General features: G+C 37.4%; 1 protein-coding gene across 9 annotated transcripts in view; it reads left to right on the forward strand.

The window, feature by feature from the left end:
* The window catches only part of SLC44A5 (solute carrier family 44 member 5), a 392569-nt gene extending 379807 nt beyond the window's left edge, over positions 1-12762 (forward strand). For 8 of the 9 annotated variants that reach the window (XM_058439661.1, XM_058439656.1, XM_058439658.1 and 5 more), the window contains 5 exons: positions 330-403; positions 1021-1091; positions 1214-1302; positions 3396-3480; positions 8205-11190. In XM_058439661.1, the coding sequence (XP_058295644.1) occupies positions 330-403; positions 1021-1091; positions 1214-1302; positions 3396-3480; positions 8205-8317 (432 nt within the window). In that variant the 3' untranslated portion in view covers positions 8318-11190. Of the gene's footprint in view, positions 1-329; positions 404-1020; positions 1092-1213; positions 1303-3395; positions 3481-8204 lie in introns of all 9 variants that reach the window. The other variant, XM_058439660.1, reaches the window with a different exon arrangement.
* The last annotated feature ends 4228 nt before the right edge of the window (positions 12763-16990 follow it).

Here is a 16990-nt window from a genome sequence, read left to right on the forward strand (position 1 = left end):
TCGGCAATAAACTCTAGCCCAAACATTTTAAAGACAGAAGCCATTATCTGGAATTTGAGAAAAAGACCTGCCTCTGTTTAAGGCTGTCTAATACCCCAGAGTTTGAGGGCATACAGCATCGGAAGCACATCTGACTGTCAATGACCCTGAGAGTTGTGTAGAGCTGAGGACACACAGTGTGTCCCACAAATACACATGTTAGAAAGAAGAGTAGGGATAGCTCTACAAATGACAGGAATTAATTTGGTTACCTTCCTGTCATTGGATTGTCTTTTGATCTTGTTAGAGTATGTTACTGGCTCCAGAATAATATCAACTGTCTTCCTCAGATTGCAATATATGGCAGAAACTTCTGCAGGTCAGCAAAAGATGCTTTCAATCTGCTGATGAGAAATGTTTTAAAGTAAGTAATCAGGCTGAACATTGTAATTTAGCAATGTAGTGAACCTTGAGCATTACATCCTTTACATGTTGTTATTTAAAGTGTTGGTGGCATTATTGGATATGAATATTATCTTTTAACTTGACAGATTTAAATATTATCTCTCATACCATTAATTTATTTTCATACCTGAGAATTGTTGCTTCCATCATCCACCTGTGTCTTTAGGTCCATTGGCATTTTTTCATTTTTGTTATCCCCTCTGCTCAAGAAATTCCCCCAGATGAACCACATTATCATCTTTCCCCCTCCCAGAATTGGTGGAGCCTGAGTGAACAAAATCAGAGAACAATACAGCATCCTCAGGACTCAGGGTGTCTATAGGCTTCAAATCAGAGTGAGGCTGACACCACCACTGCAGGGCTCCTGACAGCCCTACAATGCCATCTTCTGTTTACATTAAAAATAAGTCAGAACATCATCCATGAGTTCCACCATCATTTCTTGCAAAACAATTGCCAAATACAATTTCAGCAAAGACACACCAAAATAAACTCATGAATATTTACTGCCATAAATTTTAAGTACCAAGTATATTTTAAACACAGAATTATACTTTCTTTTTTTCTGATACTCAGAGTTGCAGTTACAGATGAAGTTACATACTTTGTATTATTCCTGGGGAAAATTCTAGTTGCTGGAAGTATAGGTAAGTAATCATGATGAAAAAAAAAAAAAAAGTTTAAAAGATGCTTGAAAGAACTGCTTTACTACAAAAAACCATATTCTTTTGCAAATGTATAATATACATGTTCTACCTTTTCAATGTAGGTGTTCTGGCCTTCCTATTCTTCACACAAAGACTGCCAGTGATTGCACAAGGACCAGCATCTTTAAATTACTACTGGGTACCTTTGCTGGTAAGAGCTGGTGTCTGAGTCAGTACAGGCTGCTATAATAAAAATACTATAGACTGGATGACTTAAACAACAGAAATTTACTCCTCACAGTTCTGAAGGCTGGGAAGTCCAAGATCAAGGTGCCAGCCAACTTGATTTCTGGTGAGGGCCCTCTTCCTGGTGAGCAGAGAGACACCTTCCTGTATCCTTACATGGTGGGGAGAGAGAGAGATTATCTCTTTCATTTATCTTCTTATAAGGACACTAATCTGATCCTCCTGACCTAATCACCTCCCAAAGGTCCCACCTTCAAATCACATTGGGGCTTAGGGCTTCGGCAAATGAATTTAGGGGGTACACAATTCACTCCGTAGCAGCTGGGTATTGTTGATTCTGCGATTTATCAGAGATAGCACAATTTTAAAAAGGAATAGTAGAAATAATAATGATAGCTAAAATTATTGGTCATTATGCCAACCCACATTCTACTTTAGAGACTGGGTTCCTTGGAAATAACCTGAGACAGAGGATTGCATGCAGAAGTTATGTCAGGAAGCTGTCTCCTGAGATACATTGGTAAGAAAGCGAGGAGGGCAGGAAAGGTAGCAGGAGAAGCTGACCCATGGCGAAGTTACAGCTGAGGCCTCGGAATTGCAGGACATTCTGGCAAAGGGGCTGGACCTTTGTATGCTGCATCAGGCAGTTTTTGGTCATGAACTGACCCCTGCATGAGGGTATAACTTTGGGTGAGGCAATTCCCTGCAGGAAGGGCAATTGTTAGTGAGGGAAGCAACTGAGTCATTAGCAGCCTAGATTTCCCACAACTGAGGATGGATGAGGCAGTGTAGATCTGGGTGAAGCCCTGCAGTATCTATCATAATATATTAACTCATTTAACCCACATGTCAAAAATACTGTCATTACTCACATTCGCCCCTCCCCCACTGCCAATTTTATGTAGGAGACACAGAAAGGTTAATTCACTTGTTGAGTGCCTGAGCTGTGATTCAAACCCAGGCAGTATGTGCTCTTAATGCCTAATGCTTTATTGCCTTGGGTACAAGATACTAAAACTGAGATATTTTTGCTAGGTACTGGGGGTGGCAGGAAGAAAATGAGCAGGTCATCAGTTATAGACTGGATAAAGAAAATGTGGTACATGTACACCATGGAATACTACACAGTCGTAAGAAAGAATGAGATCATGTCCTTTGCAGCAACATGGATATGGAGCTGGAGGCTGTTCTCCTAAGCAAACTGAAACAGGAAGAGAAAACCAAATACCGCATGTTCTCACTTATAAGTTGTAGCTAAATATTGAGTACACGTAGACACAAAGGGGGAAACAACAGACACTGGGGCCTACTTGAGGGTGGAGGGTAGGAGGGAAAAGATGGAAAAACTACCTATTGGATACTATGCTTGTCACCTGGGTGATGAAATAATCTATACACAAAACCCCTATGACACACAATTTACTTATATGACAAACCTGTACACATACCCTTTAACCAGAAATAAAAGTTAAAAAAAAAAATTTTAAAAGAATTCAAAAGAATATTTCAGAAATAAAAACACTGGCATCAACTGATTGAAGAGACACAAAATATCATTGGCAAAATCTCTTTGCTTGATAACAAAAATTTGTTCTCTCTTTCTTCTAAAGAGCTGGGCATATGGCCAGAATCCCTGGATCACTGTGTTGAGAAGGCTCGTTCTGTTATCTGGAACACCTATTATAAACAGTTACCCTAGGGAGAAATAAACTTCTGTTTTATAAGAAAAAGAAAGAAGAAAGAAAGAAAGAGAGAAAAGGAAGGGAGGGAGGGAGAGAGAGGCAGAAAAGAAAAGGAAAGGAAAGGAAGGAAGAAAAGAAAGAAAATAGTACCCCCCAAAAAAGAAAAAAAAAGACAGTCAATTTAATAAAACTTGTTTAAGTCTCAGTACAAAGTATGCAGAAGCATTATCATTGAACTTTTTGGTCTCTATATTGAACTCTTTTCCCATACAGAGTACTTCAAAACTTTCTCATCATGGCTTTCATTTATAGCTGCATTATTCTTCTTCTGGTCAAAGTAAATGACATGTTGGTTCTCTTCCTCATCCATTTACAGACGGTCATTTTGGGGTCTTACCTGATTGCACATGGGTTCTTCAGCGTCTATGCAATGTGTGTTGAAACGATTTTCATCTGCTTCTGTGAGTATTCAGTGTGTGTGTTTTCCCCCTTCCATGGATAACGAAAAGGTGAGATGGTGAAGGCCCATGCCCTTAGCTGGCTTGGGGATCTGCTGTTACCTGGCTGCAACCACAAAACGTGTTTATCTGGAAAGAGATATTGCTTAGTATATGTTCTTTAAACCATAATATCTGAGAAATAAGTCAGATGCAGAAAGACAAATGCTTCATGATCTCACTTACATGTGGAATCTAAAAATGTCAAACTCATAGAAACAGAGTAGCGGGGTGATGACCAGAGATTGAGGGGTCAGTAAAATAGAGAGATGTTGGTCAAAGGATACAAACTTTCAGTTATGCAGGATGAATAAATTATGGCACTCACATGTACAGCATGGTGACTATAGTTAATAATACTGTATTGTTAACTTGAAATTTGGTAAGCTCATAAGTATTCTCACCATACACACACACAAAGATAACTATGGGAGGTTATGGACATGTTCATTAGCTTGACTGTGGCAATCATTTTACAATATATGCGTATATCAAAACATTATACACCTTAAATATTTACAATTGTCATTTATTAATTATATCAATAAAGTTGGAGAAAAAATTATACTTCAACAAGGCTTGGAGAAAAATACAAAATTTAAAAAGAAATCTTAACAGCTAAGAGAATGGAGTTTGCAAAGCACAGAAGAGTCAACTACTGAAATGAACCTCAGGCTTCATGGCATACTGTTAGCATGAAATTATTTTGTTTATTTCTTGATTTTTTAAGTGAATAATAATGATTGGCTTCTGCCACACTTTGTTAACAGAACTGAAGACATAACTGGACTCTGGGAACTAGATATGTGGAATTCTTTGAGGAGAAGATTTATAAATTCTGATAAAGCCAAGATGACAAGGTGGTTTCAAGGACATATAGGGCCAGTTCGCACCGTGCATCACAATGACAAATGGATAGGATTCAGAGAGGAGTGCCTCTAGGAAATAGTTGGATTAAGTTTGATACATAGAGTTAAAATACTTCTTTAGAGCTTTCATCACTGACTTACATGATGCTCCTATAGTTGCATATGCAACTCCCATACACCAAATAGGGTGTTCTTGTTTTGGCTAGGCACTGTGGCTCATACCTGTAATCTTAGTGCTTTGAGAGGCCAAGACGGGGAGAATTGCTTGAAGCCCAGCTTGAGACCAGCCTGGGCAACATAGTGAGACCCTATCTCTACAAAATAAATAAATAAATAAATAAATTAGCCAGGCACGGTAGCACACACCTATAGTCCTAGCTACCCAGGAGGCTGAGGTGGGAGGATCACTTGGGCCCAGGAGTTCAAGGCTGCAGTGAGCTATGATAATGCCACTGTATTCCAGCCTGAGTAACAGAGCAAGATCCTGGCTCTGAGAAAAAACAAATGATTTTTTTAATATTAGTACCTCACCGGAAAAGTCCTGGAGAACCTAGTACCTAGCAGAAGCTTAATCTGGCCCTCACCTTCCATGCCATTTCTTTGGCAAACCAACAGAAAGTAGAGTCAGTAAGTAAAAGAGCAGAACTTGTTAGCTGCACAACTACACATCCTGAGAGATTATTTCTCTAGCACATTGCCCTTAAGAGAAACAGAAACATTTGCTCTCTGACAGGCCATTACTAAGCAATCCACTTGTATAAAATTTACAGTTTCATTTTAGAATAACCCACAGCAGCAACTTCACACTGGGATCAAGAGAGAAGATAACTATAGGGAGATATATTCAAAGAAAACCTCCTGGAAAAAAGTTTGGCCTTGTGTTTTGTTTGTTTGTTTCTGAGCCTGTTCAAATCAATTCTCAATAACCGCACAAAGAATTCAGGAGAACTTTATGTACTAGTTAGCTCTTCCTCTGGTTGTAAATGGAATTGAAATGTTTAATGTTTTCCTAGTGCTTCAGTGGTCTAAGAAAAGCCATCTATCTACAAAATATCACATGAACAAACAGTTCAGATATGGGATGGAAGAAGGAGCACGAGTAAGGTCAAGCACTAAAACATGGTGGAGACAGGGCTTTAGAATGCTCAAAGATCTCTCCTCTCATCTCCAACATTAATCATGGGAGCAATACCTGGAAATCACTATGTGACCTTCCCCATTCTTGTAGCTGAAAATACTTATCAAAATTTGTCTCAGGAAATGTCTAGAACCTACTAGCTTCCAGTCTTTGGAAGTTTTGGCTAATATGTGGATTTTAAGTCTGGCAGTTGATTTTGAATTTTGACAGTAAGAAATGTTTTCCACCATCTTTATTAATCAATTGCCAACTCCCTGAAAGCCAGGTACATCAGCTTGATTCAGTGGATTGCATGTTGACACGAATCATTTCCTTTCAGAGACTGTTGTCTGTGATAACAAAGAACAAGGAAACTTAAATTGTGTTTCTCTTCCTCCCCTAGCTGTTACTATGGGCAACATCATACTTTGTAAAATATTCTTCTTAAATGGTGCCCTGAGCCAAATTCTGAATGTGTAGATTTATTTATTTATTTATTCCTATTGTCTTGGCTGCCAGAAAACTGGTGATGTTTACAATGCCAACCATTTGTAAACACTTCATTTTTAGAAACATGGAATCTTTTTATTATTACAGGGTCCTGAGATTCATGATCTCAGAATGTGAAAAAAATAATAGTTGTAGATGCTTATTAATGTGATCCAGGCCAGACTTCTTACCAGTACCTTAAGAGTAATAACAAGATAGATATGTTATATATAGCAGTAATCTCTCCTTATCCATGGGGGATACATTCCAAGTCCCCTGGACATGCCAGAATTCTCTAATAGTACCAAACCCAATTGCTGTCAATTGGAACATGTTTCCGTTTATGTCTTCCATCCACAAATGTAATGCCTTTTCCATCCTAACTAAGCACTTAGCATACACTGTGGCCATAACTTTTGCAGTTTGAGATACAACAACAAAACTAGTTTAAAATTTTTTTCTTCTTCACAATTTCACGTATAAAAAATTTGTTTTGCCGGGCATGGTGGCTCATGCCTGTAATCCCAACACTTTTGGAGGCCGAGGCAGGCAGATCACTTGAGGTCAGGAGTTCGAGACCAGCCTGACCAACATAGCGAAACCCTGTCTTTACAAATAATACAAAAATTAGCCAGGCATGGTGGCGGGCACCTATAATCCCAGCTACTCTGGAGGCTGAGGCAACAGAACCACTTGAACCTGAGAGGCGGAGGCTGCAGTGAGCCAAGATCACACCACTGTACTCCAGCCTAGGTGACAGAGCGAGACTTTGCCTCAAACAAACAAAAAAAACAAAGAAGATTTGTTCTTATGTAGATCTTAGCAACCTCAGTATAAGTTTATTTCTTATTAACTGGAGAACTTTCACCTTTTCACTTAAAGGAAGCATTTTACAGCTTATCCAAATTGCCAGCAAGGCTAATCTTGCAGTTTGGGGCCATTATTAACTAAAATAAGGGTTACCTGAACACAAGCACTGTGATCTTGCAACAGATAACTGAGGAAGCTACTAAGTGACTAAGGGAAGGGCATCCTAGACAGCGAGGTGATGCTGAATAAAGGGAGGATTCCCTGCCAAGGTGGGATAGAGCTTGATGGTGTGAGGTCTCATTATGCTACTCATAATAGTACACAATCTAAAATTAATGAATTGTATATTTCTGGAATTTTGCATTTCGTATTTCTGACCTTGGGTAACTAAAACCACAGAAAGTAAAATTGTAGAAAGCAAAACTGTGGGTAAGAGGGGATTATTGTATAGAAATAGGATTAAGGACAAAAAACCAAAATATTCAGCGTCTATCATGTTCCCTCTTTTGCTTTTTTCATTTTGTATGTGAGGAAGGTCACTGTGAGGGCTAGTAGAAATCTACTAAACCAATGACCCAACCATTCCCAAGAGTACAGCTACTATCTGCGGGAGGCCTAATTTCATGCCAATGTATCCTTGTTTCTCAGCATAATTCTGGTGCTTTCCCCCAACTACCCAGCAGGTGGGTGGTGAGTGAACATGCCATCAATTTAATATTAGCCTAAGCAAAGCTGAAAGGTAAATTAACATATTACAAGAGTCAGAATACATTGATATTAGCTTTCAAATATAATCTGAGGAAGACTGCAAGAATTTAGGACAGGGTGCCTTATAGTTAAGTAGAACAAGAGCAAAACTAGGTGTCAAGAGGCTGGGTCCCTATCTCATCCTGTTTACCTCAGAGCTTTTGACTTCAGCAGAGTTGGTTTATATCCCTGGGCCTCAGGGTCTTCGTCTGTAACATTAGAGTATGGCCTACCATTAGAAGTGACTTGAAAGTCTGAAATTCCGTTATTATTCCACATTTATCACAGAATTAATATACTTCCTATTCAGCTCCATCCCGGAGGATTTGGCAGTTTATATCTTTCTGAAATGAACAGTTACAGAATTTAAAGATGACACTTTTGAAGGGACACAGAATATCTTCTTAGCCTTTAAAGTATCAAAATACATCTCTCTGGGAGTGGGAGGGATTTAGGAAGTTTCAGTGTTTCCTGGCAGAGGTTGAAGCTTCTTGCCTTGCCCAGCATCAGCAAGTAAACTGCACTGATTTGTCTTATATTTGACTTTCTAACACTGATTTTTCTGATTTTTCCCTGTTCGACCCTCCAATTTATAAAACTGTATATAATTGTTCTGCTGCTTCTGCTTTTGCCTGCTTTGGCTGCTGCATATACAGGTGAAGATCTGGAAAGAAATGATGGATCTACAGAAAAACCCTACTTCATAACCCCTAACCTGCATGGAATTCTGATCAAGAAGCAACTAGTTGCCCAGAAGCAGAAAGAGTAGAAAAGCTCCAAACAGTGTCACTCACTTTTAAGTAGAAGTTGTGTAAATTAGGTTGATTGTAATTTGGAAATGTTGCTTTTGAGGAATGTGAAATTTCTGTGCTTAATTCTAAGAAGTCAGCACCTGCTACCACCTGAGGTGTCAGGTATTTGATGACGTTAGCTGCTGTCTACTTTATAGACGGTGGTCCCAGCTAAAGATCAAAATGTTAATGTCAAACGTTTTTTAAAATCTGTAGCCGAGAGTGTTTTAATAACTTTTATAACTCAGCGTGCTGTTTCCATTGCAGCACTTTAATAGCCTTTCTTTTTATAAGTGTATATTTGTAAAGGATATTCAGGCAATTTTTGAAAACACTATAAATGTGTAATTAATTAGCCATAAAATATTGATTTATAGTTAACCAGCATATGGTACTAAATTTGTAAATATGGTGCTATGCTTATATTTATACTCTTCAAGCTGGTGGACAACTCTCTAAACTGTGATGAAACTTGTATTAATGGTTCCCTAGGAAGTATATTTCAGTGAGTCATGTCCATAACAAACATAGATGTTAATGTTATATAGGTTCTACGGAGAGCATTGCTGGGTAAAAAATACTGTGGAACCTTCAGAGCCCATTCTGTTTTAGGGAAATCATGTTTATATTGAAGTCAAATCTGAGTTCTGGAGTGTCATTTTCAACAACATGAACCTCTGTCCATGGTGAAAATATTCTGAACGAAACTGAAATTGTTACATAACTCATGCCTTTTGTCTTTAACACAAATTTCTTATTCCCACTATATAGAAAATCAATATGAATTTGTTTCAGAAGAGTGATTATATCTTTTCATGAGCACACCTGTATTTCTAGATTAAAGACATTGTGTGGCTTTGTTCTGCAAAAGGTTTGATTTTGTCTCACCGTTCAGTGAGGGAAGAGAAAAGTAAGACACTTCAGATTTTACCCTAAGGAAATACACTGTTGGCCCTCCATCATCTAATACCCTTATAAGGGCACACTGCAGGTCGGGAACTCTCCCCCTGCAGGGCTTAGGAGGAAAGCTGTTGCCACCTGCCACCCCTGGCTGCCTGAGGTTTCTGATAGTCATGTGTAAGTTTTGAATGGCAGAACAAAGCATGAATCACACACACCTTGCCTAGCCATCCCCTGTGTGCAACTGTGTATGATCTGGTTAACCATGTAAAAATGCACCCCAAAAGGAGCATTGAATCAATTTGTATTTTCTTGGCTTTTACCTGAAACTTGTGTATAAGGATTATTTATGTATTGACAGAAAGGAACATGTTGATCTGAATATCACTCATATATCCAAGAAAAGAGTCAGAAATGTATTGTTGTGTTATAGATCTAAATACGTATTAATTATCTTCAAGTGTAGACACCTAGATTTAAACTGACTCTGTGGCAGATTAATTAATAGCAATAAGCCAATGAATAGGGAAGATTTTTAGTATCTAATGACTACCAGCTTGTTTTTGGCTTACATTCTTGAGATTATTGTATTCAAAAGTGTCCGTTGGCTTCACATTTTGGCAAAGAGCCTTCTGCATTCTTATTCTCCTTGAAGCGTAATGCAGATAATGACAATTTATCTTTCTAGATTATTATTCAACAAGACAAAGGCCACAACAAAGGACTAGTAGAATAGTGACCTCTACCTGAGAATTTGTTATAACTATAGATGTTTGTGCTCTGCCCAAGAGATTCTGATATACTGTGATTTGATGTGAGCCACGATGTGAATTATTATAAAGTTCTCTATTTGATTCTGATACACATAAAAGTTGAAAAATTGGCCAGGTGTGCTGTCTCACCTGTAATCCCAGCACTTTGGGAGTCCAAGATGGACAGATCACTTGAGCCTAGGAGTTCCAGACCAGCCTAGGCAACATGGTGAAACCCCATCTTTATAAAAAATATAAAAATTAGCCAAGTGTGGTGGCACACACCTGTAGTCTCAGCTACTTGGGAAGCTGAAATGTGAGGGTCACTTGAGCCCAAGAGGTCGAGGCTGCAGTGAGCCATGATCACACCACTGCACTTCAGCCTGGGTGACAGAGCAAAACCCTGTTTAAAAAAAAAAGTTGAAAAATCACTTGAATAAAAGATAAATCAACACATAAACTAGTTGCCAATTTATATTATGAGCTAACCTCTAGTCAGAAAAATATTCTCCATTTACTACTTATTTGTGTAATTGAAATATGTAGAATAAAAATGAGCATTGTTTTTGAGAAGATATTTAGAAGCCATTCTTACAAAGCAATTAAACTAAAAACTGTGAAAAACCAGGGCAGTGTTCCTCAAAATTTGCAGTTGATGTGTTTGAAATCTAAAATTTCACAATTTTTATTTTTCAAGGCTATACTATCTAAATTATTGGTGGCAAAACAAAATCAATTTTAAACAAATATAGTAATTTAGCAAGTAAATTGAAAAAAAGAAGGTGAAAGTTATTTTCTCAATCATGCAACTGAGAGACACGCAATATTGGCAGAATCTAACCTGTTACACAGAATGAAATAATATCTTACTGACATAATCACAAGGGCTGATTGTTTTCTCATAACTATGTTTACAGTAATGTTGATGCCAAACTATGCTGTTTAAAAAACAAAAAAACAAAAAACAACAAAAAAAGGATTTTGAACTGCTGTAAAGCGAGTGTACAGCAGATGGCGATGTTACTTCTCTTACAGTTCTGCTTTGATATTTACTCTGTACCATTCTTCCTCCTAGTGGAAGATTTAGAAAGAAATGATGGTTCTACTGCAAGACCTTATTATGTGAGCCAACCTTTGCTGAAGATTTTCCAGGAGGAAAATCCACAAACTAGGAAGCAGTAGAAGAGCAAACTGGTCGTCCTACAGCTGTGTGTTACCTTTTCTCCATCTGCTGTGTCTGTGCAACATTTGTTTCCTAAGTGCTTTGTGTTTAGCAACACTGTATTCACGACCTTGTTGGCTTGCATTTGCATGTTTTATACCAAAGCTTATACTGTAATATGTGAAGCCATCAGAAGTCGCAAGGGAATTGTTAATAACATAAAACATTTTTATACTAAGATCATTTGTTTTGTAATTCATTTTTAAAGAGTGGCTTGGATGTTTTGAAAATACTACTGAATATGTTAATATTCTTTTAAATCTTAGATTGAAAAATGATACATTACTTAAATTGATAGCTCCTAATATATTTTTAAAATTACAACTAACAGACTTCTTCTGCAGGGAAAATTGGTCCGCAAAGTGAAATTAAAAATTTTAAAGTTTTTCCCACTCTTGTTGGACAGTAGATCAGTGAAAGGACTGCCCCACTTCAGAGTTTGCTCTCTTTAAGTATAGAATGTTTCCTTTTAAACAAATTGCCAATCATCCAGCCTTTACTACTTCGCCCTCTAACAAAGTGCCTTACTGGCTATTTAATATTACCCAGCTTTTATGGGCAAGTTTACAAACATTGTTTTTAAAAAAATTAAAACCTGCAATGTTTCGTGATTAAAACAAGTCTTATTGCATTTGTTTCACTCTTAGCTCACTGATTGGAAAACATTTGTCATTTTGCTCTGTTTGATATCCTCACTATTATGGAACACATTGTGCAGCTAAACAATTTCCCTTGCGCCTAGTGGACATTCATGAATGTGTACTACACGCAAGAAGAAACAAACCCCGAAAGAACACTTGTTGGATTTGTTTTTTTTTTACTAAAAGAGAAGTTTTGAAATGAAATGTTTTCTATAGTAGATCTTTGAAAATACAATAGGTATAATACTGCATTTCTCAGTGTTTTACAAAGATCAGAAAGAGAAACTTCTAGGAATTACAAAGGGAAACTTTACTCCTCGAAAGGGTGCTCACAGATGTTACGTACTGAATAGCTCCCTTTTAAATGATCATTTATTTTCATCAAAGCCTGTTCTATATCTGCCCTTTCATTTTCTAACGTTTGGTATGAAAAATCAGTTTACTTACAATATGTTAATTGTATTGTGCTACTATAAACAGGAACATAATTTCCAATTCAGTTTTAAATAATTTTACCAGTACTACTAACTTTTAAGGAAATTAATTCAGTTGGTTACTCAGTGTTACAGAAACAGTCCATAAAAGTATTCACCCTAAGAGAATGTCAATCATATAATGATAATTTGTGAAGCTTTGAGAATCAGTCATCAGTAAGTTACCATCAGTTTATAAAACATTATCACATTTGTTTAAATGTGACTTGAGATACTTTTATGCCAAAAATAAACTCACATGAGCACATGACAGTCTGAGCTCTATAATCAGTGTGCTTCTGCTGTGCAGAAATGTTAGAAACGTATTGTCTAAATATCTTTGATAATTAAAATGTTTAATATTTAATGAAATTTGTTGCTACTTATTGTTTTAAATCTGTTTTTTCTTTTAATAAAGATTTAAATAAGAAATAACTGCCTGTCTTTTGATTTCTTTAAGCTAGAAAAAGAAAAACTTTTGTTTTCGAAACCCTATACTGTACTATGACAGTATCTTCTCTGTACCAAATATCTAGGTGGGTTTTTTATTTTAATCTAGATTTATATTTTTAAAATTTCCACTTTCCTCCAGCTGTGCATTGACAATCAAATAACTGAAACTGATAATTTATACAAAGGAAATAAATCAAAGCTAAATGGATGAGATACTTAAAAAAAAAAAAAAACTCAGCCTAAATTAGTCAGTTGTTCTTTGTTTTCATTTGCCAAAGATTTGCTCAGTCCTTCATTTCATTTTGTCAAAATTTATAGGAGGAAAATGTCATTATTTTCAAGGCAGGTATAAATTTAGAGACCCTAAAGAATATGAACACCAATTAACAGTTTCCTAAAGCAAGATTAAACATAACTATCACTGATTTATCTTAAGCTAAATTTTACAACAAATATATTGGTGTCTTTTAAAACAAATATATTGGTGTCTTTTCTTAGGTTGAACTACATATTAAATATTCAAAAGTAATTATTCTTTAAAATTTAATGGGTTTCTTTTCTTTTTTTTTTTTGAGATAGAGTCTTGCTCTGTCTCCCAGACTAGAGTGCAGTGGCACCATCTCCTCTCACTGCAACCTCCACCTCCCGGGTTCAAGAGGTTCTCCTGCCTCAGCCTCCCGTGTATCTGGGACTACAGGCACCCACCACCATGCCAGGCTAATTTTTGTATTTTTAGTAGAGACGGGGTTTTACCATATTGGCGAGGCTGGTCTTGAACTCCTGACCTCAGGTGATTCTGCCCAACTTGGCCTCCCAAAGTGCTGGGATTACAGGCATGAGCCACTGCGCCCAGCCCTAAAATTTAACGGGTTTCTTTCAATGAAAACATTAAACAATGATCTTGCAGTTTTCAGTGTTCTTTTAAAATAAGAACACATTAATAAGATAATAAAATAATAAGACATGGTATTAATATAGCTAATGATTCTTTTTTATTTGAAATAAATATAATGTAGCTTCCACAAGAAAGTCAAATTCTGCTTTACGTCTTAATAACGCCTACTTTTCGGTGATAAAGCACTTATGTTGGTAAATTAATGATATACAATTGTGCCATGATTAATTTGGTTTTTCTATGAGCCTAAAGAGCTTAAGAAGAGTTAGTGTGTCTGTATAGTAAAATCACACTATGAAAGGTTCTATGGGATTGTCAGGGACAGTGTAATTCTTATTTAAACTGCTATTGGAAAACAGGCTCTGTGTAACAATTTCTCACTTTTCTTTTAGTATACACCTGACTAGCACTCATTCCAATGTATGTTCTTTCACTTTTACAAGAGGTGCCTCAGGAAATTGTTCTTAAACTCTAACCAGGCATAGTAATTATCTCCGTATTATCTGGTTCTGGATTGGGGAAAATGTTTTATAAATCAGTTTTTGTTGGCAAAAGGTATGGGGACAAATTTGAACTAAAATCATTATTGCAGACCATAGTGTATGAAATGACATCTTAACGTTTTTTCCAGTTTCTTGCAAATGTTAGCTTTAGATGTGTGTAAATGATTGTTTTATAATATAGATATATGATTATAAGAATATAATTCAATAAATCATTAATGAAAAAGCATAGCAGATGCACATTCCATTGATATTAACAAATTTGTGTCTTATAATCTAATTCTCATCTATGTCTAATAAGTAAAAAATCAAATATACATATGTGTCATATATATATATAGACAGAGAGAGAGAGAGCACAGAAAAAACATTACTTCTTCGAAGTTACTTCCCATATGAGGGCTACAATGGGCATTAAAGACATTTCTCTCAGGACCTAGCTGAGTTACTTCTGGTTATTAGTGAATCAATCATCATCCAGAAAACAAAGACAACCCCCATTAAAACAAATGTGAGGCCGGGCATGGTGGCTCACGCCTGTAATTCCAACACTTTGGGAGACCGAGGTGGGCAGATCATGAGGTCAGGAGATCGAGACCATCCTGGCTAACATGGTGAAACCCCGTCTCTACTAAAAATACAAAAAATTAGCTGGGCGTGGTGGCACGCGCCTGTAGTCCCAGCTTCTTGGGAGGCTGAAGCAGGAGAATTGCTTGAACCCAGGAGGTGGAGGTTGCAGTGAGCTGAGATCGTGCCACTACACTCCAGCCTGGGTGACAGAGCGAGACTCTGTCTCAAAAAAAAAAAAAAAAAAAAAAAAAAAAGTGCATTCATTCATGGACATGGAGTATCATTCATTCAAGGCTTAGACAACAGAATGATGTTACCATCATGGACCCTATTAAATTTATCAGGTCAAACTGAACTGCCGTTTCCCCCATTTACAACTTCGCAATTGCTTGGAATAAAAAGCAGCCAAAATGTGTAGAATCTGGCAACATCTTTTGTCGTGGTTTCTGCACTGGGGGGATGGGGGCTGTTATGTGACAAATTTAAAAGTAAGCAATTCAATTTTACTGTTTGAAGTCACTAGCTTTATTTTCTTTAAATTTAACCCCTTGGCTTTTTTTACTTTTGTACTTACTGTATGAATTAGAATAATTTAAGCAAGTGGGGAAATTGTGAATGCAAGTAAAACACCCTTCTACCACTGGCTCAAAAACATGATACATCTTCATCTTCTGTCCCTTTGCAATTAAAGGGTGGGAAAAGTTTATCAAAAGAGAAAGATGTTTTCATTCTACATATAAATTAACGTGGAGCCTGAACTTGATCCATTGTTAGAATAACCTTGGAATCTCTACGTTCTTCCAGGCAGATGAATGTGCACTGCTGCATGTGTGTCTGCACAGAATGGAGAACATGAAGGTAGGATGTTGTGAAAAGCATTGGTATCCAAGGAGAGACTGGAGAAGCTAAAACACAAAAATCTCTAGTGGGATCCAAGAGGGCAGTGTTACAGGATGTGGGGTGCCTTCTGAACACAATTCATAGATCTATTGAAAAAGAAACTCAATAGCAAATCATAAGCTAATAATTAAGCAAATAAAATATTTTTCTATCATAAATAGCGTTGAAGCCAACTGTGTTACAATGAAACTAATCACATGCTTATTTGCATTTAGCCTAAACAAACAAAAAAGAATGATGTCCCAATATGATTTATGACTAAGGTATTCAAAAACATCTGCCGCTTTTTCACAGTGCTTTTGCATGTTAGCCAAAGCTTTGCTGTCATGATGAGCTTGTTTTTCGCTTTCCCTCAACACCAAGATGGATTCTTTTTCAGATCTTCCCTGTCATTTCCTTTCCTCCAACTCAATCTCTTATTTCCTTTTCCCCGGCTTACAAAAGTCTGAATTTCTAATAAGGTATTTGGGAGGAAATGGAGATGGAAGAGGAAAAAAATTATGAAAATGAAGACTTGAACCAGCAGGTTGGTTTGTGCTACGGACATAGTATGAGTTCTGAACCATGCTAGGACATAAGGCAAGGCAAATGACAGAGCCCTGTGATACAGCATGGAGGCTGTTAGTGCAGGCTTGAGAAACAGGCCAGGGGAGCTTTCCAAAGTCACCCTGTTACTCTGTGACTACAGGCAAGGTGTTAAACTGCTCAAAGGCTTCCTCAACTGACAGCTGAAGCAAGCCCCCTCCTCACAGTGCTGCTGAAAAGATAACATGAGAGTGAGCGTCGTATCCATTATTGAGGACTGGTACCTGGAGTCGGGCAATGCCTGTTAGTCATTAACGGTGATATTCTCTTGACTGAGGACTTTCAGCACCTGGGCTTCACCACTCCCTTCCTACCCCAGTGGACAGTTTATTTGGGCCTCTCTGAGAAGCTAGTGAAGGGCATCACAGTACTGGGAGACTCTTCCCACTACCATCCCTGCACCCAGGCCAGAGTAAATGGGAAGATACAGGTGACTTTCCCTCCTTCTCTGGAGCTTCATTCCAAATCCCACACGAGACTTTTTTAACACAGCTTGAATTCTTGGGTCACTGATGACAGACTCTTTCGGAGTACCCAAGAGGAGCTTCACTGAGATTTCAGCTCTCCTGTCTCATGCTTCCTCACAATTACCTTTCTGTTAAATCCTGATATTAAGCCAGGTTTGTGAAGTTGGCAAATTGAATGGCGTTTCTGGAGTCCCTAATCTTTACTTCTTCTCTAAATAATTCTGGAAACTGAATAACAGTTAAATTTAATGTTTCATAACTGGATGATCATAGGCTTCAAAATTAGGCCA

Source organism: Hylobates moloch, unplaced genomic scaffold (assembly GCF_009828535.3).
Source record: "Hylobates moloch isolate HMO894 unplaced genomic scaffold, HMol_V3 SCAFFOLD_5, whole genome shotgun sequence".
Lineage (NCBI taxonomy): Eukaryota > Metazoa > Chordata > Mammalia > Primates > Hylobatidae > Hylobates > Hylobates moloch.